This window comes from Pseudochaenichthys georgianus, chromosome 22 (assembly GCF_902827115.2).
Source record: "Pseudochaenichthys georgianus chromosome 22, fPseGeo1.2, whole genome shotgun sequence".
NCBI classification, from domain to species: domain Eukaryota; kingdom Metazoa; phylum Chordata; class Actinopteri; order Perciformes; family Channichthyidae; genus Pseudochaenichthys; species Pseudochaenichthys georgianus.
Window position 1 is genome coordinate 30644250 of NC_047524.1, and position 27865 is coordinate 30672114.

General features: G+C 44.5%; 2 protein-coding genes across 2 annotated transcripts; one reads left to right on the forward strand and one right to left on the reverse strand.

The window, feature by feature from the left end:
- The first annotated feature begins 5316 nt into the window (after nucleotides 1-5316).
- Nucleotides 5317-7128, forward strand: pth2 (parathyroid hormone 2). The gene is made up of 3 exons (XM_034111831.1): nucleotides 5317-5420; nucleotides 5602-5775; nucleotides 6788-7128. Exons 1-3 carry the CDS (start codon nucleotides 5317-5319, stop codon nucleotides 6957-6959), a joined length of 450 nt encoding a protein of 149 aa, XP_033967722.1. The 3' UTR covers nucleotides 6960-7128.
- Nucleotides 7129-8826: 1698 nt separating this feature from the next.
- Nucleotides 8827-27557, reverse strand: tedc1 (tubulin epsilon and delta complex 1). The gene is made up of 8 exons (XM_034111826.2): nucleotides 27257-27557; nucleotides 25390-25474; nucleotides 18032-18255; nucleotides 14717-14854; nucleotides 14375-14446; nucleotides 14006-14074; nucleotides 13461-13604; nucleotides 8827-9225 (listed from the first exon to the last, which is right to left on the reverse strand). Exons 1-8 carry the CDS (start codon nucleotides 27398-27400, stop codon nucleotides 8872-8874), a joined length of 1230 nt encoding a protein of 409 aa, XP_033967717.1. The 5' UTR covers nucleotides 27401-27557; the 3' UTR covers nucleotides 8827-8871.
- Between the last annotated feature and the right edge of the window lie 308 nt (nucleotides 27558-27865).

A 27865-nucleotide genomic window follows, 5' to 3' on the forward strand; every position in this document is an offset into this window, starting at 1 on the left:
TGTGTTGGGGGCGGTTGCTAATGAGACTACTAAACCTTATCACATCAAACATTAGCCGACTTTAGATTAGCGGTGTTGGCGAAAGATTAGCCTCAAACTGAACAACCTCCATCTGGGGTATTCCCCCCCCCCCAAAAGATTGAGCTCATGCTGAAGTCCTACAAGATCATCTATGACAGTGTTTCTCAAACTTTTTCATACCAAGGACCACTTAACCAATAAAAAAAACACTCGTGGACCACCTAACTCCACAAATATCCAAAAACACATCGTTTTTTACAAATCGTCTGAAAATGGTACAAACAAGTGGCAACATGTGCGATGAAGGTGTTTATCTGGGCTACATCATGCAATTGAAAGTGAAACTTAAGCTCGCTCCATTGCGGAGATATTCCCGCGAGAGTGCGGAAAACTTAAATGTATTTATTTATTTCAAATGTGAAATTTTACCAATATACTCACGGACCACTAGGGGGCGTTCACGACCATACTTTGAGAAGCACTGATCTATGAGAATGTTAGCTGTCAGAACCCCCAACAGCCCTTTAACCTACAACCTCTAATATCGCTAATGTTTTTTAATTTTTTGAAATCAAAGCAAGAAGAAACCAATCCCCATTCATGGCAATACAATTTGCCCACAAGGCGCGTACATACATTTTTGTAAAACGCCTGAAATAGGATCTGTTTTTAACACAAGCTTAAGATATTTTCACGATTTGTCGTCGGACATAATATATGTTAGTAAATACCCCCACTGGTAAATGTCTGAAGCTTCTATGTGCCATGAAAAAAGGTGACAGTATGAGACTACTGAACGTCATCACGTAGACAATTATTCGTGTTTAACCTAACAGTGTTGACGTGAAGTAATGTCATTGTAATTTAGTTAGTATGAGATCCTAAATGGCCAGTTTGACCGTTACCTGCCTTTTGGATGAGATGCACATGTTCCTGTCCAAGGGGGAAAGTGTGGTTGACTCACCCCAGGCCATTGATATCTCCCGGATTCAAGCTACTTTTCTGAACATCCCCTGGTAGGAGATCCTTGCTTCCACCATTGACCTAAATACATCACTGAAAGACATCTTTTAAGATGAATCCTAAGTTAAGAGGCAGAAACACCAGCAGTCCCCACCCCAGAGGCCCCCCCATCTGCTGCCGGCACTGGTCTTTTCAACACTTCCTTTTCCAGGTGCACTTTGTTGTGCACCTCGTCACAGCAATGCAGCACACCTGGGAAGAAGGGTAAAAGGCAGAGGAACACATACCGCCGTAACATGTCCGTCACACCGGTGCCACGAATAACAGCTAATGAACCAACCTAGACCACACCCCTATACAACTACCAGACATAAGATGCTTCTTTGCATTTGCTAACTTTCCTTCAGGTCGATCTACAAAAATGCGTCATCGCTGCACCACTCCATCAGACTGCTTCAAGAGTACAAAGAAAAAGGAAAAAGGAAGTAAGGAAAAAGGAAGGGTGACAATTGGGAACCGTCTTCTTTCTCTCTGCACCACAGTAAGATGACAATAAAAATACAAATCTTATACTTACGGAGGTCAGATAATGCTTGTTCAATTATCTGATCTGATATCAACAGTGGATGTCATGACAAAATGGATGTCAAGGAAACCACATTCATTGGCTTTATTGACATTATCAAGTAAAGGGATTTAAGGGATGTAATAAACAGAACGGAGGCTATTTATAACACTTAGTCACGAGGGACAGAATCCATCTACAGCTCATGAACCTATACCCATCATACGTCATTGTCGGATTAGCCCCCCCCCCATTCGACAATCGTCCGCTTCATGCAGTAATTGGAGTAAAAGGAGACAGAAATGAGAAAACGCAAGATCTGAACTGCTTTCTCAAGCTCCGTTTCATAAAAGAAACAACAACATATCAAACCCAGGGTTCCCAAATGGGTTCTTTGGGGAATATTCAATTCAATCAAATATATTTAGCATAAACAGCGTTCTGCTATTTAGTCAAAAAGCATAGTCAAAGTAATACTGGATTTATGCTACACCCAGCAGTTTCCTTATCTTAAAATAAAGCCATTTCGCAATGAGAGTAAGTCGTGTTGAACAATAACTGCGCCGAACAGCAGTGTTGGGCAGCAGCTCTTGGACGTTATCATGCCTTTCGCGAACAATTGCATGTGTAATCAGAACAATGTGTTTAACCCCACAACATCACCATGTGTTGAAGAAGGATGTGGAATGCAGCCAGACCTTGAAACGTATGAGTCCCAGATTCAAGGGTCAACATTGCCTTTTTGATATAGTCAAATGACATACAACGCATCCGAAAACACTAACCAAGTTGTACTCAAAGTATTCTCCCTGTTTGAAATGGACAGTATTAACGGGTGTCCAGAGACTGCACTATCACAAATTTAAAAAAACAATGTGTCCAAAGATTTGTTATGATTGGTTAGAGGTGATTTACAACTGATGGCTGAAAGCTTGAGACGAACACAACGAGGATGCAGGATACACCGAAGAAACGAGGGAGGATAGCCGAGTCCAGACTTATGGAGAAAGTCGTCTCATCATGGGTAACTTAAGATTACTGGTTAATAAAAAGTAGTCGCATTTGCTAGGAGTCAGAAGGAATCTTTCGAGTGTATGCAAAGCATGACGATATATATGGCAGCGTTCCATCGAGGGCCTCTGGACTCTTCGGGCCAAGAGGGATTGCACAAAGAGTCTTCACCATGAGCCTTGAGAGGTCTCTGTCCTGCCTCGTTCCTGTGCATAAGACGCACTGCACATTTTTACTTCAACTTCTTCTGTATTTATAAATATTTATGTATTTTATTCTAAAATGGTCCAACTGTCACAAAACCTTATTTCCCCTTGGGATAAATAAAGTATTTTGATTCCGTGAAGCAAGTCAGTGACGATGGTACCAATGGGAGATGACATTGTCTTTGATGAGAACATAGTTATCTATAAAAGACGTGTGCTACGGAGCCATTGTTAAGGCCAGCTGCTTCCTGTCTGCAGGTCGTTATTTCCAACCAGGCACATAACGAGGTCCTTAAATGGTAATAAGCTTCCTGCATGCCGACAAACTCTCGGAAATCTCCACCCTCTCAGCTTTTATTTAGTTTCCATTTGAGTCCATCCACACAGAAAGTGTTTCATGACCCAGGTACAAAGTTTCAAATATAGGTTTGTGTGAATAGAAACATCCTTGTATACATCATATCATATCATATATATATATATATATATATATACATTTCCTGAAAAGCTGGTGGAGATGGAAGGTATTTAAATACTGACATGCATACTAACAACATTTTCTAAAACACATTTGTCCAACAAAATGCAGCACTGAATATCGAGGACGACATTGGTTTCAGATGTTTTCCTCAGGTTTATGATTTAGTAGGCTGAGGGGAGTTCATGGATCTGATGGACTCGTATGCAATGCAACGAACACATGAGTAGGTTTCCCACTCATATTTCCCTTTTGGTTTAAGATAGTGGTGAACATTTGAAAACATAAAAGCACTTTTGCAAGTTAGGGCATTATTTTTCAAATGCTTAATAAGCACCGTAACTTACACGATCAGCATTTCACGATCGTCTGTTTCCGTGAACAGTCCAATGGTGCCTCATTTGAAATGATGTGGGACACCATTATCTCCTTTCCTTTCAGAAAGGAAGGTCCAGTGAGCTAAAGAAGAACACTGAAGCTTCTTTCCTATCACCTAGAGAAGCCTAACAGCTCTTACCATCATGACTGTCACCTGCTTTATTTCATGCCGTTAATAATTATCCGAAGCAAAAGTGACAATTAGCCCTTTCAACAATTCGCAACCTGGTTTTTGTTCCGTCTTGGTTGGATCCTTGTTTGTTGAGTCAATAATTTTTCCATTACATCTATCAGTTTCCTGCCTTTGGGTCCACCCTGCTCCACTCACTTTGACACAAGTCATTAAAAAGTAAGATAAATGTGCTATCTATTTCAAACGTGTTTTCTAGAATATTTCATAATGGACCTGGAGTAAAACAGGAACGCCATAGACTTCGTCCAACCAGTGTACAACCTGCCAGAGAGCATGAATGAACACCCTTGCATAAATACAAACACGCACGATATAGATTTGAAGTAATACGATGGTGGGCTCTGAGCAGCACCGTGACTAAGAGTCATTGAAACAGGACACTAACAAGCCAACACACTTCCCCCGGGGCTGTCCTCCTGCACACTAAACTCAAAGATAGTTTGATCTGGTGAAGGATGTGTATGCTTGCGTATATGTGTGGGTGGGGGGGTGGGTTTGGGTGCTGGGGTTAAAAACACGGCAGTCCAGGGTATATAAGTATGCACGACAAAGAGAGACGCTAACAGAACCAAGTAGAAGTCTGAAAGCAAAAAAGAAAAAGTGGAAATTCAAGATTTTATTTAATCTTCTTTGTAATCAGAAAGAACAGGAGAATAAAGAAGGTAGGAAGCAGCAACAAGCGTACCTGACTGCAAGTAGAGTAGTCTTTTCTGCACTGGAATCTTTCTCTGCTGGTGTGACGCCTGACCTTTCATCTTTGTGGTCCAGCCTTGAGCCTTCAGACAAGCACCAAGACCACCTGAGAACCAGGTAAGGAATCAGCGTACTGCCTGCTAACATCCCATGCTAACCCTAACTCTATTTGCATGAGACTAATGACTTTAAGCTGTGTTGCCGGGCGATGATACGCTTCTTCCGCTAAACAGCTTAAGAATGCATTCACATCAATTCTATTTGTTCTTCAAGAAGAAAGATTGTGACCGTGACTGACACAATTTGTCTCCACACATACAAAACAAAAAGACGACGTTTAAAAGTTAGGTTTAGTTAATAATTCATAAATAGACAAATATATATATATATATAAATAGAGCAGCTTCTAAATCGTCAGGAACATTTCAGTAGATTTCTGTTTTCTATTTAAGATCTTTGGGAGGACTCAAAGGGAATTACATTATGACACATCCTAAACTAACCTTTTTTCAAATATATGGTATAATGAGATTACATGGAATGTTGGGCATTACACATTATTAGAACAAGCCTGAGCACCGAATTTAAATCATTCTAAGGAAAAACAGCAATGTGGTATCGTAATAGTGAGAGAGAAATGTGTGTTAAATTCAAATGTAGAAAACATACGAGCATTCATAAAGATAAAAATAAGTTTCTGCTTTTATTGTTTTTACCTCATTTTATTGGAAATAAATTGGAGGATTATAAATACGCAACTCAGTTAACATGTAAATGATACTATGTTCATTATTTATTTTTTGTTAGGATGTCTGATCTGCTGGCGTTTCCCCGGATGTCCTTCCTGTTGCTTTGCATTCTGGGTATGATCTTGGTGACATCTGGCTTTCCTCAGCATCGACTTCATCTCAGGTGCTTACTCACTAAATGTGATCAAGGTTATAGCTATATGACTGTTATATAATAGTGAGTGAACTAACTAACAATACATGAATACCCTTATGTTGTATTTGTTTTGATATTCCTACATAATACAAAAAAATACATATCTGAGATTTCTATACGTTTAATAGTTATTATTATCTGATTCCAGAAGTGATTCAGAGGAACCTCAACGAGAGGAATGGGATGTTCTCTTCCCCTCCATCTCTCTCCGTGATTGGAGCATTGAAATTATGTCAGCGCCCAGCCTCGGCGCAGCAGCCAATAGCAAGGCAGGACTGATGAGAGAGGCGTGGCTGTTTGGCCGTGAGAGGGCAGAGAAAAGGTAACTGTCTAGTTAGTAAGGGGAAATGCCATAATGTGTTGCAGTGATGAGGTCTTTTTAAAGGAAGGGCTCTCTTTTAAAATAGTGAAAGAGTAAATGCAATAACCAGGTATAAATAGCTAATGTTAGACGACACACAAAGTGCATCACAGTCACATGACTTCATGTCTCCACCGCTAGGGTAAAGGCGGATACTGTTGGGAGTGATGACGTTAGTCGTCTCATTTGAACACTTGTTAGCAACCACTGTTTGAATGCCCCGTAGAGGCTTCAGACATGCCACTAGTGGGGTATTTACTGACAGATTTGTATGTCGAGAACAAAATGTGAAATTACAAAATGTCACTTAGAGCCAAAATGTGGCAAGGGGCAGCACTGCCGCAAGTGCTAAAGTTATAACTAATACGTCCCCACATCTGTTATAGGGTATTTCATTATTTGATGCGCTGGTTTATTTGAAAATTAGATGTGAAAGACGATAGTACTATAAATATGAAGCTAGAGCCAGGAGAACTTTAACGAAACCTGCAATTAATAGAAGTTCACTTAATGTGTAGAAACACAACGAAGTGTCACCTAGATATTATTAATATTCAGAAATTACTGCTAGATTCTAAGCTTTTTATTCTGGGTATATATTCATCAAGAGTTTTGATTTGTAAACATGTTTTTTTACAAGCTAAACAAATGATTTATGTCTGTCCTCACAGTTAATAAAAGTAACTGGTACTCACTGTACAAATTAATTGCCAACTCTAAACCAATATATATATAAAAAAGATCCTCACAGGAAGCTCATTGGAATGACGGAAATTGTGTTGAAGACAACAACTCCCATGATCCCACGCTTCTTTAAGAGGCCATCAAAACTCTCTTTGTTGTAATGGTTCCGATTGGGATAACACTAGGCAACACATGACATTATGTGGAGACATTTTAAAGTTAAGTCATATATGTTCCTATGCTACTCTGGTACCTGGATTGATCCCGGGGTCTCGGTGTGTGTTTCCAGCGTGCGGGGGGCGTGGCCTGCAGAGTGGACGCACGGTGCCAGCATGAAGAGGAACATGGTGGTGGCGGACGACGCTGCCTTCAGGGAGAAGAGTAAACTCCTCACATCCATGGAGAGACAGAAGTGGCTCAACTCCTACATGCAGAAACTACTGGTAGTGAATTCATCGTGATACTTCAGTCCTCGCAGCCTTTATTCAGTCCATAAACACTTTGGCACGCTACAGTGGCAACACGCTGTTTGAAGGGATCCCTGGGTTACTGCAAAGCTCATATCAAGTCATCAACAACTGCTGTATTATAACTGCTCATGGCTTCATTTCAGAAGTATATTCCTATTTTTTGTAGCACTTTCACTATCTAATAAAATTCACTATTAAAATAATTTGGTTGTATTTATTTGACGTATATAAATAAAGACGCTTGTGTTGGATTTTCTACAGTAGTAATGCTGTGATGACAGATGAATTCAATATTATAACATTTCAATTAGCTGACGCTTTTATCCAAAGTGACTTATAATAAGTAATATTGTAAAAGGATGTAAGTGTTTGATTTACTTACGGCTGTAAATGTGAATAAACATATTTTAAAGACACATTTAGTATATCTAAAAACAATTATTTACTTTCAAATAAATGAACAAGTTATTTGGGGAACATATTGTGAGATACGCTCGTTATATTTCTTGTGTTTAGTACTGATTTGGAATTAGGATGCATTTAGCCAAGCTTAAGATTTGAAACATTGGGAAATCCGCAATCCAGCTTCAGTAGCCCTCGGCAGGTGGATAAGGATTCAACTAAAAGATGCGGGAACACTTTTGAGATTTTGAGGGCTTTAAAAATGACTAAAAAATAGAATTTTGGAATATTACAGGAAAGAAGATCTGTGGCAAACAAATGTTCATGATACTTACACGTTTTAATCTCACATTTTAACATCACTTTATAATATTTGAAGCCTAAAGCAATCACTAGAAGTAAAAAGTTGATGTTATAAACAAACTGCTCATTTTCACCATGATGAGGAAAGGTTGTGTTATTTAGTCACTTGTTAGCAACCGCTGTTTTGATAACTCTTATTAGCTTCAGACATTCACCAGTGGGATATTTACCGATACATTTTTTCTAGGGCTGTCAGTCGATTAAAATATTTAATCGCGATTAATTGCATGATGTCCATAGTTAATCGCGATCAATCGCAAATTAATCGCAAATGTTTTATCTGTTCTAAATGTACCTTAGAGGGATATTTGTAATACGCTTATCAACATATGAGTGGACAAATATGCTTTATGCAAATGTTTGTTTATTATCATTGGAACAATGACACATATTCTCCTGAATATTCTCAACACAACGACCTGGAGCCTCTCTCTCTTGAGCCAGTTGCTCAAACCGCTCCTCTGTCTTCATACCAGTCAAAGCATGAGACGTTCCCACTGTGGGTCAGAATACAGCGCTGTGATGTGCTGTCGACACGTGGGATGCGATCCGAATGATCTCACGCAGCCCCTCGTCCTCCACAATGTTAAGCTGTAGCACCCAGTTAGCTATCGCTGCTGAAAGCTTGTTGCTCGTAGAAGTGTCCAGGCGTCTCCCCGACAAACTTTCAAGCGTGGTCTGCCGCAAGCAAGCGGCAGGAGCGCGGGCTGTCAGCATCAGCTGTGTGCTTGGCTTGCCGTTTAAAACACCTTTTTTTGTATCCATATCTCTCGCTAGAATCTCCCACCATCCAACTAACAACAACAACAACAACAACGTCAAGCTTTTGGGCTCTGAAACTACGGGCGCGTTATTAACACGGTAACTTGACAGCCCTAATTTTAAACGCAGTAAATTCGTATTTTTCAGCTTGTGTTAACCACAGATCTTATTCCTGGCATCTAACCGGAAACACGTTGAATTAATTGTTGACGTGTTTGAGGACTCATTCCTGCACCAATCTAAGTTATTGAAAGTGTATTTTTTTGTGAAAGAATCTGAATATTTGGCAAAAAAATATTGAAACTAAAAAATGTGAATCCATGTTGTTTATTTCTGAATTCATAAATAAGCAGTTTGAGGATTCAAAAAAAACAGCCTATGGAGGAATCAACACCAGTTCATCGAGCCTGCCAATCATCTCCTGCAGCTGCGTCCGATTGGCCAGTCTCTGTCGGCCCCTCCTCTCCAGCAGCAAAGCCTCCGTCTGCAGCAGCAGCTCTACAGCCTGAGACGCTGAGAGCCCCCCCGCAGTGGGGGTCCCGCCCCGGTCCCCATCTGCTGGGGGGCTGCTGTGTCTGACCGGCCTCTCAGTCTGGAGCCTGTAGGCCAGGGGGCAGCAGGGCAGGCGGGGGGGACAGGAGAGAGGAGGGAGGCAGGAGTCTGATCTACCCTGCAGGAGTCTTCCTTCTCCTCGGCCCTCAGGGGCCTCTCTGACCCTCCCCTGTGCTTTCTGGGTATAAGATGACACAGAAACATACCTTAAGAGTCACAGTAGAGTAGTGCTGCACAAAACATTTCACTTTTATCTTGATCGAAATATGGACCAAGCATGCCCAAATCACAGTAAACACAAATATTTGGTCAAGGAAAAATACATGAAAATATCTGAATGAAGTATTGTGGACCTGCAGAATTCTATGGTATTCTACACACTTAATAAAATGACCTGGTTTGGTACATATCCTCTTAAGAAGAAAATCACGCCATGATGAGTCTAATTTATTTGTCCATGATAATGTGAATAATGTTCCAGATATTATAATTTGCTTATCATGCAAAATGCACTTAGTGATGTCTTTTATACATAAAGATGTGTCCCCGGTGTGGCGGGGAACTCACGCAGCGTCAGAAAATAAAACCCTCTCTCTTTTCCTCCGTACCAAAATCTCTAAAAACGGGGCTACAACGGAGCTGATCCAGATTTGCGTCCGATATGACGTAATATCTGAAATGTGGACCCACGGCCCTATCAGGAACGTTGCTATCAGAAACAATGCCCGACTGTTTTGGACGTAATATGGTCGGTGTTTACATTAGCATGGCTAACAATCAGAGCTAACCTGTACTGCACAGAGCATGTGTGTGAAGAAGCAGGATATAAAAAGGAACTCACCTTGTGGTATAACCGGCAAGAGAGAAAGCCTTTGAGCTCCATACTGTTTCAGAAATAATCCTTGATAATCCATGATATGGCGTTTCATCACGGCAGTATTTAGTTTAGAGAATAGCTGCCGGTAGCATCTCCCGCATGAGCTCAGCCCCCTTCTTTTTTTAAAGCTTTATACCCCAAATCAGCACTTTTGAAACAGGAAGTGAAATGGAGGGATATGAGGCATGGCTAGAATGGGTGATCTGTTTGGTATTTTGAGCAAAACACTTCATAGATATGTTTTTTATATATTTTTATATATCTGAGACCTATGCTATTGCCTAAAAATAGCATGATAGGTGACCTTTAATATCGGAAATTATTTCGCAATTTCAATATCAGTCAAAAATAATCACATTTAGTTATTTTTCAAATCCTGCACCCTAAACTACAGTGAATAAATATAGTACAAAATGTTATGGTAATATAAAAAAGGTATTACCAGTCTTAGTTTTCTGTAAAAAAGGCCAAATATTGTCGCCTAATCGTGATCCCTGCAGTTAAAAGACCACATTTCCCACAGTGCCAGCCTTTTAAGAGATACAGAGATGGGCCACTTGTGTTCGAGACGCCGTGGAGGTTACCATTAAGTTAAAATAGTCTATACACCAGCGGTTCCCAACCTTTTTCAACTCAGGGCCCACTTAAGAATCAACATTTTTTTCGCGGCCCACATTCAACCATATACAATACGGAGGCTAAATAAAGTTCTGATTGGTCCATTTAGAACATGTGACACGTTAATCCAGTAGAACAGACCGCTGTCAAGGACTGTAATGACCGTTGCTAAGGAGGATCAAGAAAGAGAAAGGAAAAGATCTTAATAATGAAAATGTTTCACACAAATCATGTTTTGCAAATTATTTGGTGGCAAATAATGAATTTACATTTACACTCTTTAATATTTTATTTGGGATTTTAGATGAAGACCGCACACTAGTGGTGTAACGGTATCCGTATTCGTAACGTACCGCCACGGCTCGGACGTCACGGTTCGGCACATGCAGTCACACGGCGAATACGCCTTTTTTTACGAGTGGGAAAAAAGTCTGTCACTCAGGGCAGTATTACACTATATATAATCCAGGGGGCGGTATTGCGCCTAAAAGCCAACCGCCCGTAAATAACAAATGAAGAACAAAACACAACAAAACGAACACAATACATAAAGAAGAAAAGTTAGTTGCTACGGCGAGTTCACACAACACACAGGAGCTAGAAGACCCACCTGCTTCTTTTAAATCAGCTGTGTGGGAACATGTCGGGTTCCCTGTGGACTACAACAATGATGGGGTGCGAGTTGTGGATCGGACGAGGACGGTGCGTCGGCGTTGTTCGACAGCGGTGCGGTATGCTAGTGGTAACGCGTCAAACATGCTCAATCACATCCGAGTCAGTCTCAGTCCCCTGCGAGAGGGTTTTCTCGACGGCAGGTGCCATAGTTACCGCCAACAGATCTGCCCTCACTGCTGACAACGTAGACTAACTCATCTTTCTGAAGAACAACTTGAAAATAGAGTAAAGCTTGAGTACCTTTATTTAGGCATAATGGCCTCACACACTCACAAGTTAATTACACATGTTAGACATTGCTCCTAAAGGTACAGATTTTATTTAGTTTTATATTTATCATTGTATTTATTTTATATTTTGACCTCAGGAGATGTTATACAGTTCTGTATTGCCTTTTATTGATTGTGATTCAAACACTTTCTTATTATTTATTTAAATATTTTCAAGACATTCTTTTTAGTTGTTCAGCTTATTTAACCTTTTAGTTTGACATCAGCCATTATAAATAACATGGCCATCTGAGTGTGTGTGCTACTGTTTGTGTTTGTTTGTAACTGTGTAATACAGTTAATGATTCCAAATGGTAGAGTTCCTTATTTTCACACCAAAACTTGCACTACTGTTACAAATAAATAACAGCAACAAAAAATTATGCATTTGGGACTTTTTTTTGCTTTTCCTTGTTGTACCGAACCCGTACCGAACCGTGACCCCCAAACCGAGGTACGAACCGAACCGTGACTTCTGGAACCGTTACACCCCTACCGCACACAGTTAATAAATCCAACTATTCTTCTGGCTAAAATACATATTTTTAAAAGTCAATCAAGGAGTAATCTTAATTCAAGGTTTTTGAGGAGTAGATTAAAAATACAATTTCTTTGGGAAAAAAGTTATTGCTACAAAAAAATCAAAGGGTGTCTCAACACGCCATGCATTGGGAAATAATTAGCTCTAACGAAGAGTGGGATTAAAGGAACAATACATATGCTTGCCATGTTGTTTTTTTGGTGGTATTTGGTTGTCAATCTATTTTTGTTTGTGAAATGTTGAAGTGGTCCTACTGACTCTCTTTATTTCTTCTGTTTTTGTTTTGTTGTTGTCTGAGATGGGAATGTCCTCTTCTATATATTATTGTTATGTCCATTGTTGTGTCTTTAGCCTGTAAAAATAAAAAAATAAAAACAAAACATTTTTATTTGGCGGCCCACTTCCAATGCTTTGCGGACCACTAGGGGGCTGCTGCCCACAGGTTGGTTGGGAACCCCTGGTCTACACAATGTAAAATACAGAAACAGGATCTTAGTTGCTAATTATTTTTGTTTTGATTTGTTTGACTGTTTGTATTTTTCTTTGTTGTAAACTACGTGTATTCACTGAATTTCACTCTCTGCCTTTAACGGCTCTTTGTAGCTCCAGCCCCCACCCTCCCTGTGAGCACAGTGTGCTCTGATTGGTCGGGACGTTGTGAATCGCGCTGAGCTCCGTGGAGGTGTGATTTCCTTGTTTAACGATACACATCGAAAACACAGCCAAACTCATCCTGAGCACACAAAGTCACAGCCGAAGTAAAAACAATAAGTGTGGCTTGATATTGAGAAGAAACAGGTTGATGAACGCTGTGAGAATGGGTCTGCAGGGAGAATTTTGCCGCGATCGCAACTGTCTGTTATCAGCCTGCAGCCAGGGAGGAGAGATCAGCTGAGCTGCATGCACTGAGTGAGTGTGTGAGGAAGTCCGTGGATTGGTCAATTTGGACCAATCAGCGGGGGCTTAACGTAACGGCTCCGCTGACGTAACGTAACGCCACCACAGATTGGTCCATTTGGTTCTGGGTAACGCATGACCGTATCGCGCCAAAGCTCTGGGCGCGGCTACTGGCCATTCCTACGTCACAATACCCAGGAAGTAAACAATGGACAGTGACGTATCTCCAACGAGGCGTTTTGGGGAGGTATTTTCTGTGTTAGAGTTTTACTCCCTACAGGGTGTACTTTGAGGGTTTTGACTCTGCACACCGTTTACATGCATACAAACCTTCATAACACACGAGGGGACGGGTAATAACCGGAAAAGCATGACATGGGACCTTTAAAACAAACATCTCTCACAATCGATCATCAAAACCATTAAGCAAAGACATCTGTAGGAGGACTAACCAACGTGTGTGTGTGTGTGTGTGTGTGTGTGTGTGTGTGTGTGTGTGTGTGTGTGTGTGTGTGTGTGTGTGTGAGGTTGCACACCTGTCTTGTAGGCAGTCTCAATAGCATGTCATCCAGTTTCTCTAGCCCACAGTATCCGTGGTGACACCGTGCTGCTCTCCCATTGGGTGCTACTGTAGGCTTCTTGTGAACAGGATCTGTCAGATGTCCATCCACCACACTGTCCTACACACACACACACACACACACACACACACACACACACACACACACACACACACACACACACACACACACACACACACACACACACACACACACACACACACACACACACACACACACACACACACACACACACACACACACACACACACACACACACACACACACACACACACACACACACACACACACACACACACACACACACACACACACACACACACACACACACACACACACACACACACACACACACACACACAAGAAATAAACAAGTTGACATAATTGTCTTCAGACAGGATGTGCCACATCAAGGATTTTACATATAGATTTATAGAAGCGTATCCTAATGTTGTGTTGATTTGTGCTCTCATTGACCTGTGTAGTTGTGTCTATCTCACCATCCAGGTCCAGAAGACTTTCTCTACCTGTCTCCAGTTCAGATATGCTTCCAGGAGGTCGCAGAGCTGCTGCAGACGCAAACAAACACACTTCTTTTTAGGGATAGTTGAGTTTTCTGACAGCAGTGGGAATTGGGTGTTATTGGTTGTTACTACCTTTGGACACAGCTCTTTGTTGCTTTTAACAGACACATATTTGACTGATTACTGACTTTCACATTTGTTTTCTTCACACTTACAAAGCCCAAATGATTTTAGCGTTAAGAAATTAAGATGATAATGATTGATTGATTTTTTATTTATTTAACCCGAACAAAAGACATAAAAAGCATATTATGGAGAATTATTTGAATAACAGCACAGACTTACCTTCCTTAGCAATGTTGAGCTCTGATCTGTGGAGGAGGGGGATACAGAGGAGGGAAGGCTGGCAACAGAAACCTGAAAATAAAACTTAATATCAATATTTTACACTTCAATTAGTTAACAATTCTGATTTCATGCATCGTTGTGCATTAGAAAAGAAAAACTTTTCATTGTCTTCTTTTCTAAGAACTTCTTTTCAGTTTTCATTGGAAACTTTAACAGTCTTCCTGCACATTTGCTTCAAAACGTCCTATTTGTTGAACTTTGAGAAGAGTTTTTCGTTACAGTACTGTCAAAGGATATAAGAAAGCACGTCAACAGTTTGCAAAGAGGGGGTTTTCTCACAGCATGGAGAAGGCAGGTCCTCTCTTCTTGCATGGACAGCAGGGTGCGGCCCTGGTGTCTCAGAGAACCAACGAGCCACTGAAGCCTCCGGACAGACGCTGAGTCCAACGGGAGCTCAGTTGAAAGCCGATGGTTTACCTAACAGAGAGAGAGAGAATAGAAATGTAAGATTACACAAATACATGTATTCAAAATGTATGATATGATACTATATTGTCAGGTCTGAAATGCTTCTTTCATCCCAGCAGAAGGGAACAGAACTGGCCAAACAGATTTTTCCTTAGCATTCTCATATTTTTTTTAAATGTTATATAAAATACCAATAATGGTCTATAGCTTATTCATATTTATTCTGTCTATAGTGTTTTATACTGTCTATTCTTATAGCTGAACTAATCTATTCAATTTGTATACTGCTGTTTGTAATGGGTATACCTCCTTATGCTGTTCCGAGTGTTAACCTGTTAAGCCCGAAGGTCCCCGCCGGCGGGTACTTTAGTTTTTTTTTCACGACACTGTCTCAGGGGATCTTAATATTTAAGAACCTATTAATGTGTTATACCAGATTAACGGGAATAATCTCAGCTAATTGACGATACAAACCATTTTTATCAAAACAAAACACAAGTCTCATAAGAAGCATCTAAATGACCCGAGCGAAAAATGCTAACCTATTACTGCACCAATAAATCACTCCTAGCTCCCTTATTACTTATCCTAGGTGCACATCCAACACATCGTTTATGATCGCAAGGAGACACAGAATCTAACAGTGCCCACCTCAACACTGAAAGATACGAACTCGCGACATTATCTACAAAAACGTACATCAAAACAAGTGACGTCGTCTTTGTCTGGTCTAAAGTGGTCTTCAATGGCATTAAAACGATAAAAACGATGATGTAGTTAATCCATAGGTTAATATCCAATGTGACTGCGTCCCCTTTGAAATGTTCTGATAATCCATAAGCAATAAAACAGCTTTTCCGTTGCTTGATATCAGAGCAGCGATATTTCTCCCCTCTAAGGCAAGCTAGCATGCGCAGAGAGGCTACCTTTTTAAACATGAGTGTGTGCCGCCCTTGGATTCTATTGGCTCTAACGGTCAGAATGAGATGTCACATGTCAAAATCGAACAAGGGGGGCCAGAGATAAGGAAAATCCACCCAAATGGCCCCAGAAGAGTTTTTTTTGCTAAATCTGTCTAAAAAGGTCAAATATCACTTGTTTTGCATCAATCTTGATACAGGGTACTTATTATATGTTGTACTTTGGATTCCTAAAGCTTTTAGTCTACCTTACCATCATCCAAGGTTAGTTTTCACTATAAGTACAAAATATATTTTGGACGGACACTATAATTTACAGTTTTTTTACCATGTTCAATCGGAATTTTCTTTCAAATAAAAAACATCTATATTGATTCTGACTTTTCTACAACCAACTCACAGGTTTATCATTACTTTGAGAACAAAGATTATTAATTTAACCCTTTTAGAAGGGAAGATATGGTCATTTGTTCTGGGAATGTCATTTTCGAGCCTGAGACCTGAAAAACAGGCTCGGGGCCTAAACTGTCAGATGTTTATATTTATTTAATACTATGAATAACACTGTACTTTAATACTTGTTTTGCAAACCTGCTAAGATGCTAACTGCATTTCGTTGTCTTAGTTCCTTTACTCAGTGCAAGGACAATAAAGGTGAATCTATTTATTCTGATCTAAAACAGAAGAATGCGTTTACTTGCGTGGCAACAAAAATGACTTCTTTGTTTTGTCCTTTTGCAGACATATTCACCCCCATAATGCTGTGGTGCTTACAGGTGAAGGAGTATGAGTGTGTTGTGTTGTTCAAGGCAGGTCACTCCACAGAAACTGCCCTCCTTGCTGTCACTGAGGAACGGCACACTGCTAAAGCAGCCTCCCTCTCCTCTGTCATCATCCTTTTGGACCTGTCTGCTGCATTCGACACGGTGAACCATCAGATCCTCCTTCGCACTCTCCAAGAACTTGGAGTTTCAGGCTCTGCACTTTCCCTCCTCACCTCATACCTCAAAGACCGCACCTACAGGGTTACTTGGAGAGGGTCCGAGTCCGACCCTTGTCAATTAACTACAGGGGTCCCTCAGGGCTCTGTTCTTGGTCCCCTCCTCTTCTCCTTGTACAGAAACTCGCTCGGATCTGTCATTAGCCCGCATGGTTTTTCATACCACTGCTACGCTGACGACACCCAATTAATTCTGTCCTTTCCCCGCTCAGAGACCCAGGGCGTCGCACGCATCTCTGCTTGTCTAGCTGACATCTTTCAGTGGATGTCTGATCATCACCTCAAGCTCAACCTTGACAAGACTGAACTGCTTTTCCTTCCGGGAAAAGATTGTCCCACTCTTGAACTAACAATCAACATCGGCCCTTCTGTTGTTTCCCCGACTCAGACTGCAAGGATTCTGGGTGTGACCCTAGATAACAACCTGTCCTTCACTGCAAACATCGCTGCTACAACCCGCTGCTGCAGATACACGCTTTACAACATCAGGAGGATGCGTCCCCAGCTGACCCAGAAAGCGACGCAGCTTCTGGTCCAGGCTCTCGTCATCTCACGCCTAAACTACTGCAACTCCCTCCTGGCTGGTCTACCTGCATGTGCCATCCGACCTCTGCAGCTCATCCAGAATGCAGCTGCTCGTCTGGTCTTCAACCTTCCTAAATTCTCCCACACCATGCCGCTCCTCCGCTGCCTTCACTGGCTTCCGATAACTGCTAGAATCCACTTCAAGACAATGGTACTTGCGTACCATGCTGCGAATGGATCTGGCCCTTCCTACATCCAGGACATGGTTAATCGTACACCCCAGCACGTGCACTCCGCTCTGCATCAACCAAATGACTCGCTGCACCCTCGCTGCGAAGGGGACCCAAGTTCCCATCAGCAAAAACACGTGGGTTTGCTATCCTGGCTCCAAAATGGTGGAATGAGCTCCCCATTGACATCAGGACAGCAGAAAGCTTACACACCTTCCGGCGCAGACTGAAAACTCATCTCTTTCGACTCCACTTCGAGCGATGGAACTATTAACAAAGCACTTACATACTAATAAAGGGCTGGCTTATCTAAAGCCAGTTGAGTAGCACTTGAAATGTTTTTGCTCTATGAAGCCTGATGTACTTATATGATTCTGTTTTCTTCAAGTTTGTATTTTGTTGGTCGAACGCACTTATTGTAAGTCGCTTTGGATAAAAGCGTCAGCTAAATGCAATGTAATGTAATGTCCTTTTGCAGACATATTCACCCCCATAATGCTGTGGTGCTTACAGGTGAAGGAGTGAGTATGAGTGTTTTGTCCAATTGCTCCACTCTCTGAGTCAGCAGTTTCTCCAGAGTTCCTGTAGCGAGCAGCCAGCCCAGCGCCAGCAAGAGGTCTTTGCTGGAGAATCTCCCTCCCTCCCCTCCTTCTCCTCCCCCCCGCTCATACATCCAGTCAGCATGGTAGCCAGTCTGCCAGAGCCCTGCAGCCACCAGCCTCCTGAGCTCTGTGGCTGTAGACAGACAGAGAAAACGTCACGTTATGTATTGTAACCCTTGTTATATTAGCACAGGCGGAGCCCTCTACTGGACTCTATGGGTACTACTTTATCATGCAAGCATTCACCAACTGAGATTTCTATGGACGTAGCCGGCCCCGGGGCGGGCCTACCTGAATGCGTGCGCATCTCACTTCCGTATAAAAGGAGGCCTCGCCTCCTGACCACCATCCTACACCACTCTTCAGCGAGCGGTATAGGACAGACAGTGCCCGAAGGTAGAGGGCCCCGCCTGTGCTAATATCACAAGGGTTACAATACGTAACCCGACGTTATATTTCTCACAGGCTCCGATGTATGCACGCACTGTCGTCCAGCACATCATTCCACCTCACTGCCCCTGACCGGCTTTAGCAGCCACTGCGCCTCACTCACCTCCCCCTCGATTGTAACCGTGGAGAAGTCTGGGCTGCGGCCGATCGAGCACACCCTGACGCGCTTGCCTCGCGAAAAAAAGTGTGCTCAAAAAAAACAGTGCTGAGGGCTCCCCTGCGTCCACCTATAGGCAGACAGGGAAAAACCCCCAGCCCTGTATGGGTTCACTATGCACTCTCCCTAAAGTCCCTAAAGAGCACGGGGAGAATGCAAGTGCCCCCTATGTTCCCACACTCAAACACTGACCCCGTGCAGAGTGTGTAGGGACTATAGTATGGAGGGCTCTCCCCCTCCTGCCCCAAGGCAGGCGAGGGGAGCCCTCCAGCCCTGAAAAGGGCCCAGAGCACCCCACGTCCCCGCGACCCTCCAGGGGTCCGGAGAAACGTAAGGGCATTTTCCGCCCGGGGAGAGGGTCAGATGCCCACTGACCAACAGCCCCCCCCCCCCCCTCCTCACCAGTCCTGTGTTGCCCCAGCAAACACAGACGTTGAGAAAGAGCCAGACATATCCAAGAGATAACACTTTATGAAGGGGCCAGGCGTTGACCAAGACGCCGCCGTGCATATATCCTCCACACTCGCACCGTTGAATAAGGCTGTTGATGCAGTCACAGCTCGTGTGGAGTGCGCACGGACCCCCGTGGGACAGGCTCTCCCTTCCTGCTCGTAGGCGTGTGCAATGCCTTCGCATCAGTAAACAGCTCGGGTGCACCGACAGAGCGGTTAACTCGGACACTCTCTTGGCTGACGTTAAGGCAAGTAGCAAAGCTGTCTTCCACGACAGTGCTTTCAGGGAGGAGAGCTCCAGAGGCTCAAATGGTTCTGTGACCAGAGCCTCGAGCACCAGCGGCAGGTCCCACTGTGGGGTGGAGGCGCGCACTACTGGGCGCAGCCTCCTGACCCCCTGTAAAAACCGCAACATCAGTGGATGAGAAAAGGCTGACCTGCCGTTGAATCCCTCATGACAGGACGAGATGGCTGCTGCATACAGTTTTATAGTAGAATGAAATAGTCCTCTGTCCACCAATAACTGTGAAAAGGACAAAATAGACCCTAACCCTAAGATAGGGGCTCCATTTTCCGCTCCTCACACCATCGCTGGAATCCCAGCCACCTCGGCCTGTAACAGGCTGTGGTGGATCCAGCTCTAGCTGCCTGGATAGACTGAATAACGCTGTCAGACAATCCACCCTGTCTCAGCCTGTCCCTCTCAGGAGCCAAGCCTGGAGAGGATGGCCCAGAGTGGGTAACGCCCCGATTGCACCTGCCTCTTGAGACATCGCCCCCCAGAACTGGGGAAGTGCCCAGGGCTGGCCCACCTTCATCTGTGTCATCTCTGAGTACCACGGAGCCCCGACGCGATCCGGTGCTACCAGGATGACTGACAGACGTTCTCGCCTCACTCTCCTCAGGAGGGGGAGAATGAGACGCAGCGGTGGAAAGGCGTAGAGCAGCTTCCTTGGCCATGGCTCGTGTGCAAACGCGTCCACCCCCAAGGGCGGGTCGTCGCTCAGGGCCACGGGGAACCACAGGGCACAGTGGTTGTTGCGCCGGCTGGCGAACAGATCCACTTCCGCTCTCCCGAACTGGGCCCAGATCTGCTTCACCACCTCTGGGTGAAGCACCCACTCGCCTGGCAGGGGGCCGCCCCTCGACATGAGGTCGGCTCCCCTGTTCTCCAGTCCCGGGATATGGAGGGCTCTCAGAGATAACACCACCTCTGATGCCCACAACCACAGCCTCTCTGCTGTGGTCAACAAGGTGGCGGAGCGGACTCCGCCACCTTGTTGATATAAGCCACTGTGGTGCTGTTGTCGCTCCTGACCATTACATGCCTCCCTTGAAATAGGGGCATGAAGTGCTGGAGGACTAACACTACCGCCCGTCGCTCTAGGAGGTTGCTGTGTCAAGACTCTGTTAGAGCCCAGCGCCCACCTATAGCCCTCTTCAGGCAGGTCCCTCCCCATCCTGTTCCTGTGAACACTGTGATGTAGGAGGTTACCCGTCCCAGTGGAGACTAGGGGTGTTGAAAATAATCGTTTCTACGATGCATTGCGATGCGGACGTGGACGATTCGGTCTCGATGCAGTGATGGAAGATAATCGGTTATAGCGTAGTAACGTTGCTTCCTGATTTTCCGGCCGCGGCTTTAATATAACGGTTTTTTTTTCTGTCACTTTAATATCAAATCGGTCGGTGACGCAGAGATCAGGGAACAGACGTGACAGCGGCACCAAACACGGAGCAGTCTGCTTTATCCACCAACACAAGAACACCAGTCCAGAACCAGCAGCAGAAGGACCCGCTCTGACTCACTCCGTGTCGCTGCGGCTCAGACACACAGACAGGGATTTATGTTTTTCAAAAATAATCGCGTTACAATCATGTCAGGTTTTTGGTGGATTTAATGAAGTCTTGGATTGCAGAGTATGAAAGTCCTCTAGCAATTTGCAGACGATATATACGTGTGTAAAGATTGTGAAGGCAGGAGGAAAAAATCTCCCGCGATCACCGTCTCCTCTCCGTTCCTCCAAGCCCCGCCCCCTCCCTGAAAATAATGAGTGACAGGCTGATAATGACCTGATAGAAACTTTGTTATTCACTTAATCACTGAGATATAATGAAGCTAATTTAATCTCATACATTCATGGGATTTATGTAACAGTAAGACAGAGAATGTAAGTGTGCACCCACATGCAGTATTTTAGTTTGTATATGCTGTTGTAAATACTCCTGTTGTCTGCTGTGTTCAGACTCAAGTCCTGTGTGTGATGCCACATTCAGGACATTCAGTGTCCTTTCTTAACAGAAGGCCGTGGCTAGAAGCTGCAGCTAGACTGCAGAAGCATTAGCTTTTTGTTTTTGAGGATGGAACAACTTCACACACGGAGGCTAGACCTATACAATTCATTTATTTTGGTTTATAAATTAATGTCAAGACATTTATGTTATTGATTTCTGAAGCACTTTCTAAATAATAAAAAGAGAGTTCATATGTATTTACTGCATGTATGCATTGATGAAAAATAAGCCATGTGCAGTAATATAGAAAATTGAGCATGCAACGCATTGGTATGAATCGTGATGCATCAGGATATCGAATTGAATCGAAGACAGGATAATCGTAATCTAATTGAATCATGAGACCAGTGAAGATGCACAGCCCCAGTGGAGACCCCCTCCGGAGGCGCCCGGGAGACCCCCAGAACCGGAGGTTGCCCTCCACTGAGGGGGGGGGTGGTCACCAGCCGCTGTTTGTGCCTCTTGGGATCCAAACGCAGGCTGGAGAACCACCTCTGCAGGCGGCGCATATGCAGTAACCCCAGCGGGACCACAATGTGAGCAGCCGCCATGAGACCCAGTGTCTGCATGACAGTTAAAGCTGTCCCTGTCGCCCCCTGTCGCAGCCTGTGCACCGCCCGGAGGGGACGCACTTCTGCTCTCTGACAGGGTGGTGCGTAGCACGCCTGCATCGAGCACCACTCCCAACTACCACGCAGGCCTGTTGGTGAGGTATGGGGGTGCTCCTTTTCCAATTGATCACAAAGCCTAATCTGGTTAGGTGTGTGATCAATTGTGCTGTGCAAAGCATTGCCTGTTCCCGTGACCCGGCCGTGACTATGAGGTCGTCTGGGTAAAAGAAAAACCCTCATGCCGTGGGCGCGCAGCGGTTGAAGCGCAGTGGCCACACATTCGCTGAACGTGCGTGGGGATAGGGAATAGCCGAACGGTACTCTGTTGTACTCGTAGGCTATTCCCTGGAAGGCAACACGCAGACACTTTCTGTGCTCCGGAGCAATTTCCACATGAAAGTACGCGTCTTTCAGGTCGATGGTGGTCAACCAATCGCCCGGTTTGCACTAGCCCCATTAACTGTTTTATAGTTAACATGCAGAATTTTCTGCGGGAAATGTAGCGATTCGGGATGCTGAGATCTAGAATAGGTCTGAATTCCCCTGTCTTCTTGGGAACCAGGAAGTACATGGAATAAAGACCATTTTCTCTGTGCTGAGGGTGCACAACAGACACAGCCTGTTTCTGCACCAGAGCCTGAATCTCTGCTGAGAGGAAACCAATCTCCTCCTGGGAAGACAGATTTCCTCTCGCATGCCCATAAAAGGAGGTGGGACGCTGCAGAACTGGAGTGAATAGCCCCGTTTCAGCGTCCTGTCCCTCCACTTTGTTAGTACACAGCTGAGTTTCAATTCCCCATAACATTGTGTTAATGGAAAGCCCTCAGCTGTGGGGCCGCAGCTACTGTGGTACTCTCTGGTGACCCGTTCCGCCGCAAAACTCCCCGTGAAGGGAAGATTTGCCCATGGAGGGTCGACACAGAAAGGGCCGATTATTTACTGAGGTCCCTGAACGCACCGCTCCACCATAATGCTGTTTTTACCACTACGGCAAACAGCATTTAATCGGAGTCTTTATAGGCGTAGTGTGTTCTACTGAGGTCCCTGAACGCACCGCCATGGCTCTTGTGTGAGTGCGGGCTCCGCCATAATGCAGCCTTTACCACTACGGAAAACTGCATTAATTGGAGTCTTTGCTCTAAGCGTAGTGTGTTCTCTGACAGCAACACGCCGGCCATAATGTCCCTGCACCCGCATAGCGCTCTCCTTCAGATAGCACTCCCTGCGGTTCATCCCTCTCATCTGCGCACGCCCACTAGCCACCTCCTTTACAGGAGCTACAGCTGGGGCAGCGAATGGGGAATTTGTACGGTTAACATTGTGTGTAAGTGTAGCCTTTGTGGAAACAAAAGACACTTAGATTTGGATACAGATCAACCTCATTCTTGTTAGAAAACGTAGTGATCTGTGCATTATACAGGGAGGAGGCGGGATTCGCCCCTTCGTCCCGGGCGGAGAGATTTTCTCCCCCCGCCAGGCCAGTCAGATCCGTGAGTGCCGGCACGCCGGTTCCACGGGGTGGGCTGAAGAGGTGGAGGGCACCGCGGGCACGAGATCTCCGTGCCGGCACCTCTCCCTTCGTCTTACTGTCGCGCCGCGCTCCCTCGTCTGCAGAAAAGCCTGTGGAGGAGCGCGCGCTGCGGTGACTCTCCTCTCTACTGAGGTCTCTTCGAAACGGACATTATGGGAAAAAGTGGAATTGTGGAGAGAGATGACTCTTACTCTGGGATAAATGCACTCGTTCTCACTGAATGCATTTTTCCCACACACACACATCACTCTAGAACTAGAGTTTACAAACGTAAACCACCGTTCCCCTGCGGAGGTCCCCGAACGCACCGCGGCCACTCTCACGAGGGCCGCGCGCCCACGTATTAACGCTGTATTTCCCATTCAACGGTGAAATGCATTAATCGGAGCCATTATACCAGGCAAGGTGTGTTTTCTGACAACAGCACGCCGGCAATAGCGTCTCTTGAACCCGCACAGTGCTTTGACAGCACTCGGTTTATTCCACTCTCGTGCACACGCCCACCTGCTGGCTCCCTATACTGGGGTTTACAGCGGGGGCGGGGAGTGTAGGACAGTGTTTCTTCCTCTGGGGATGGGCAAGAAGCAGCCACGCTGCGATTACTCCTTATCCCGTGAGCAAGGAGATCGATCCAAAGAGCCCTTCCGTAAAGACGGGGGCTCCCAGGAGATCAACACGGTCCTCTTTGGAAAGTGCCACGCGGCGTGATATCCCAGGGACATCACAAGGCAGGCAGCGGCGGCGGCCTGTGATGAAGTATGGTCGACCCTATATCATGTGAAGCCACCGCGCACCGGTCCCTGGGGGAACCGGGCCTGGGGCAAGGCTCGTGGACCAAGCTACTTATTCGGCCTTGCGGCCCAATAATCGCTCTGACCTGGTGAGGCGGGGGCATCTCTAGCAATGAGTGAGTAGCCCACACATCCGCCGCCATGATCATCACCCAGGGAGAGTACAGCCCTGGGCGGTGGACTTCCATGGACGCCGGACTCGGAAGGAATGGCGAACGTGAAATGGCACCGCCTCGGCCATATCCTGGTCCAAACACTCGAAGCAGAGGTGGTGGGGGTCGGCGCCCGCTATCTTTCTTTTTCTTTCTTCCTTCCTCTCAAAAAATACGTCTCGGACTCAGTGCTAGGCTATCACCTCCGCTCGCTGAAGAGTAAAGGATGATGGTCGAGGCCTCCTTTTATACGGAAGTGAGATGCGCACGCATTCAGGTAGGCCCGCCCCGGGGCCGGCTACGTCCATAGAAATCTCAGTAGGTGAATGCTTGCATGATAAGGTAGTACCCATAGAGTCCAGTAGAGGGCAGAGCCTGTGAGAGATATAACACATGCAGTCGCTCAGCAAGTTCATATAACTATTTCTAACACAACAAATCACATTTGACTTATAGTTTCAGTTTCTTATTACGATGTGATACCCCTAGTATTAGACACCTTTAGAAGTTGTGACATGAAGTCATGCAATTTTGATGTAGTTTGTCTTTTTTTCAATATGCACGGATAACCTGCTGAAAAATAAAATCGTATAAAACGTGTGTTTGCCACTAAGCTCATTTTCAGAAATATTTCAAAATCTCATTGGACTTAGTGGAGGGAGCCTATGCACTGCTCATTTCTGGGTTACAGAGGTCATGGCCGCACCGCTCTACGATGTTCTTTTTAGTGCAACATAGAAAAAAAGCATCTAAATGGAAATCAGTGAAGTCCTTGACAAATAGCAACAATTGCCACGTTTACATCAATAAATGGGGCATGAGAATTACCTCCTCCTAGCTGTGAACGGGGCTCACAGGAAACAAAGCCACATTGCTGCTGGATATTGGCGAGGAGCTGCCAAAACTGATCCTCCTGAGAAACAACAGCAAGCAGAAACATTTCCAAATACTATTTCAATATGTACAATGCAGTTTATTAGGAACGCACTGGTCCAACATACTAGAAGTTATCTAGTTTGACATACTGATATCTTATACAATGATGGGTACTTGTGGGTTATCTGTCGCAACTTTTTAATAGCGGGTAGCAGACAGATAACAAATAGTACCCAATGAGGTCTTTTATATTTGAAGTCAAAACAATTGTATCTTGTTTTTTTCTTTGTAATGAAATCATTTATAACATCATGCGTCAGCCGCTCAGTCTAAGAACTTTGCTTAGGAACCTGAGAGTTGATGGTTTAAAGGTCCCATGTCATGGCCATTTCCATTGTTGAGGTCTACTAGAATAGATTTACATTGTTCAATGTTCCAAACTCACATTAGTTTCTCACAGCATCTCTGTAAAGTCTGTGTATTCACTCTCTGTGTTGGAGCTCCTGCCCCCCCCCCCTCCTCCCTATTAGCCCACTGTGCTCTGATTGGTCAGCTCGCCCACTCTGTTCTGATGAGTCCACCACCGTTACAGCGCAACATCAGTGATTATGTGTTACAATGGCGTTTGTTAGCAACCAGGAAATGACACCAGTAAAGACAAACAGATGAGAATGCTGCGTGGGGTCTGGGTGCCGTGTTGGCGGGACGTTGCGGGGCTCGCTGCTCCGCCCTTTGAGGCTCGAGGAGCGGACAGTGTGAGCTGGCTTACTGGTGTCGTTTCCTGGTTGCTGCGTGGGGTGTGCTCAGGCAGAGTTCAGGCTGAGTTTCGCGGTGTCTCGCTGTCTCAGGCTGAGAAATCCGCGGAGCCGCGGGTGAGAAAAGATAAGGCTGAGTAACCCTTACGTCACTATGACCAGGAAGAAGAAAATGGAAAAAGAAAAATCTCCAATGAGGCCTTCTGGGGCAGCATAGACAGGTATTTTCTGTGTTAGAGTTTTACTTTCCACAGGGTGTACTTTGAGGGTTTGTGACTTTGCAGACCGTTTACATCAGGGGTCTCAAACTCAAGGCCCGGGGGCCAAATCCGGCCCGCGACTTCATTTTATGTGGCCCAGCAAGAGCTTTCAAAGAATATAATACGTTTATTATACGGTTACATGCCACTTTACAGAAGCAGGTTGCCCATGAACTACATACGCATCTCATTTTGTGACATGCGCACTGAAGACACTTGCAATTATTTGCCCTGGACTTCTGCTTTCAGACGTAGTTAATTACCAAGTTATTATCCTATCCGATAATAATCCAATTCAGAGGCAATAATGTAATATAATACATTATTTTATATATATATTATATATTTATATATTTACAACCGGCCCTTTGAGTGCAACCTTTATGCGAATGTGGCCCACGATGAAATTGAGTTCGACACCCCTGGTTTACATGGATAACAAGCTCAAGGGGACGGGTAATAACCGGAAAAGCATGACATGGGACCTTTAAATCCCACAACTGACCAAGTACTGTTAATGGTACTTTAAGATGTTCACCTCTTGGGCACTATTGATGTACCCTTGAGCAAAGGCACAAGATCCCCACACTTCTTTCTGTGCGTATTTTCGCATTGCACTGCTTCTTAAATGCATTCTAATTTTCACTGTATGCACGTTTGTCAAAAGAAAATATAAAGCTGTAAAACAATAGAGTAATAAGTAGGCTGCAATATAGGTAACAGCTACCTCACACTCGTACTTGAGTTTTGGAGGAAATGCAGTTACATTCCACCCCTGACAGTGACAGCACATGATGAACCTACCACCGCGGGTCCTCCTCCGAACTTAGCCCGCCTGAAGTGCTCCGGCGCGGGGACACATTCCAGCCCGGTGGCCGCGAGCAGTCTGCACAGAGCCGCTATCACCTGCTTCACCTCCACACTTACTGCCGCTGCACTGCGCTGCATTACACACAGCTGAGTCACTATACGAGTATGAACAAACTGTATATCCACTCAGCTATTACATTAATACCAGTACTGACAACCTTGTTCACACAATTTAAAATCTAACGCTTGGAAGTTGAGCTGTTGATATTTCGCGGCGAAGACAACAACTTCCGGGTTCGAGGCTGTTGCCAGGGAAGTGACTCTTCTTCTCCTTCTTATATTTCGGTGTTATGGTGGCGTTAAACTGCGTTACCGACACCTAGGGCCATGATGAACTCTACACTTATGAAACAAAAATCCAACAAGCAAATATTGAAAACCATTCTGTGCAATAATTGTGTACAAATCAACGCAATGTATGTATATTAATGCCTACAAAAAAAAACATTTATAATTTGACAGTCTAAATTGGTTTTCCCTCTGCTTGTACTAGAAGTCAAATCTAAAAAAGCACTTCACATCTGGAAATAAATGTTATGACAA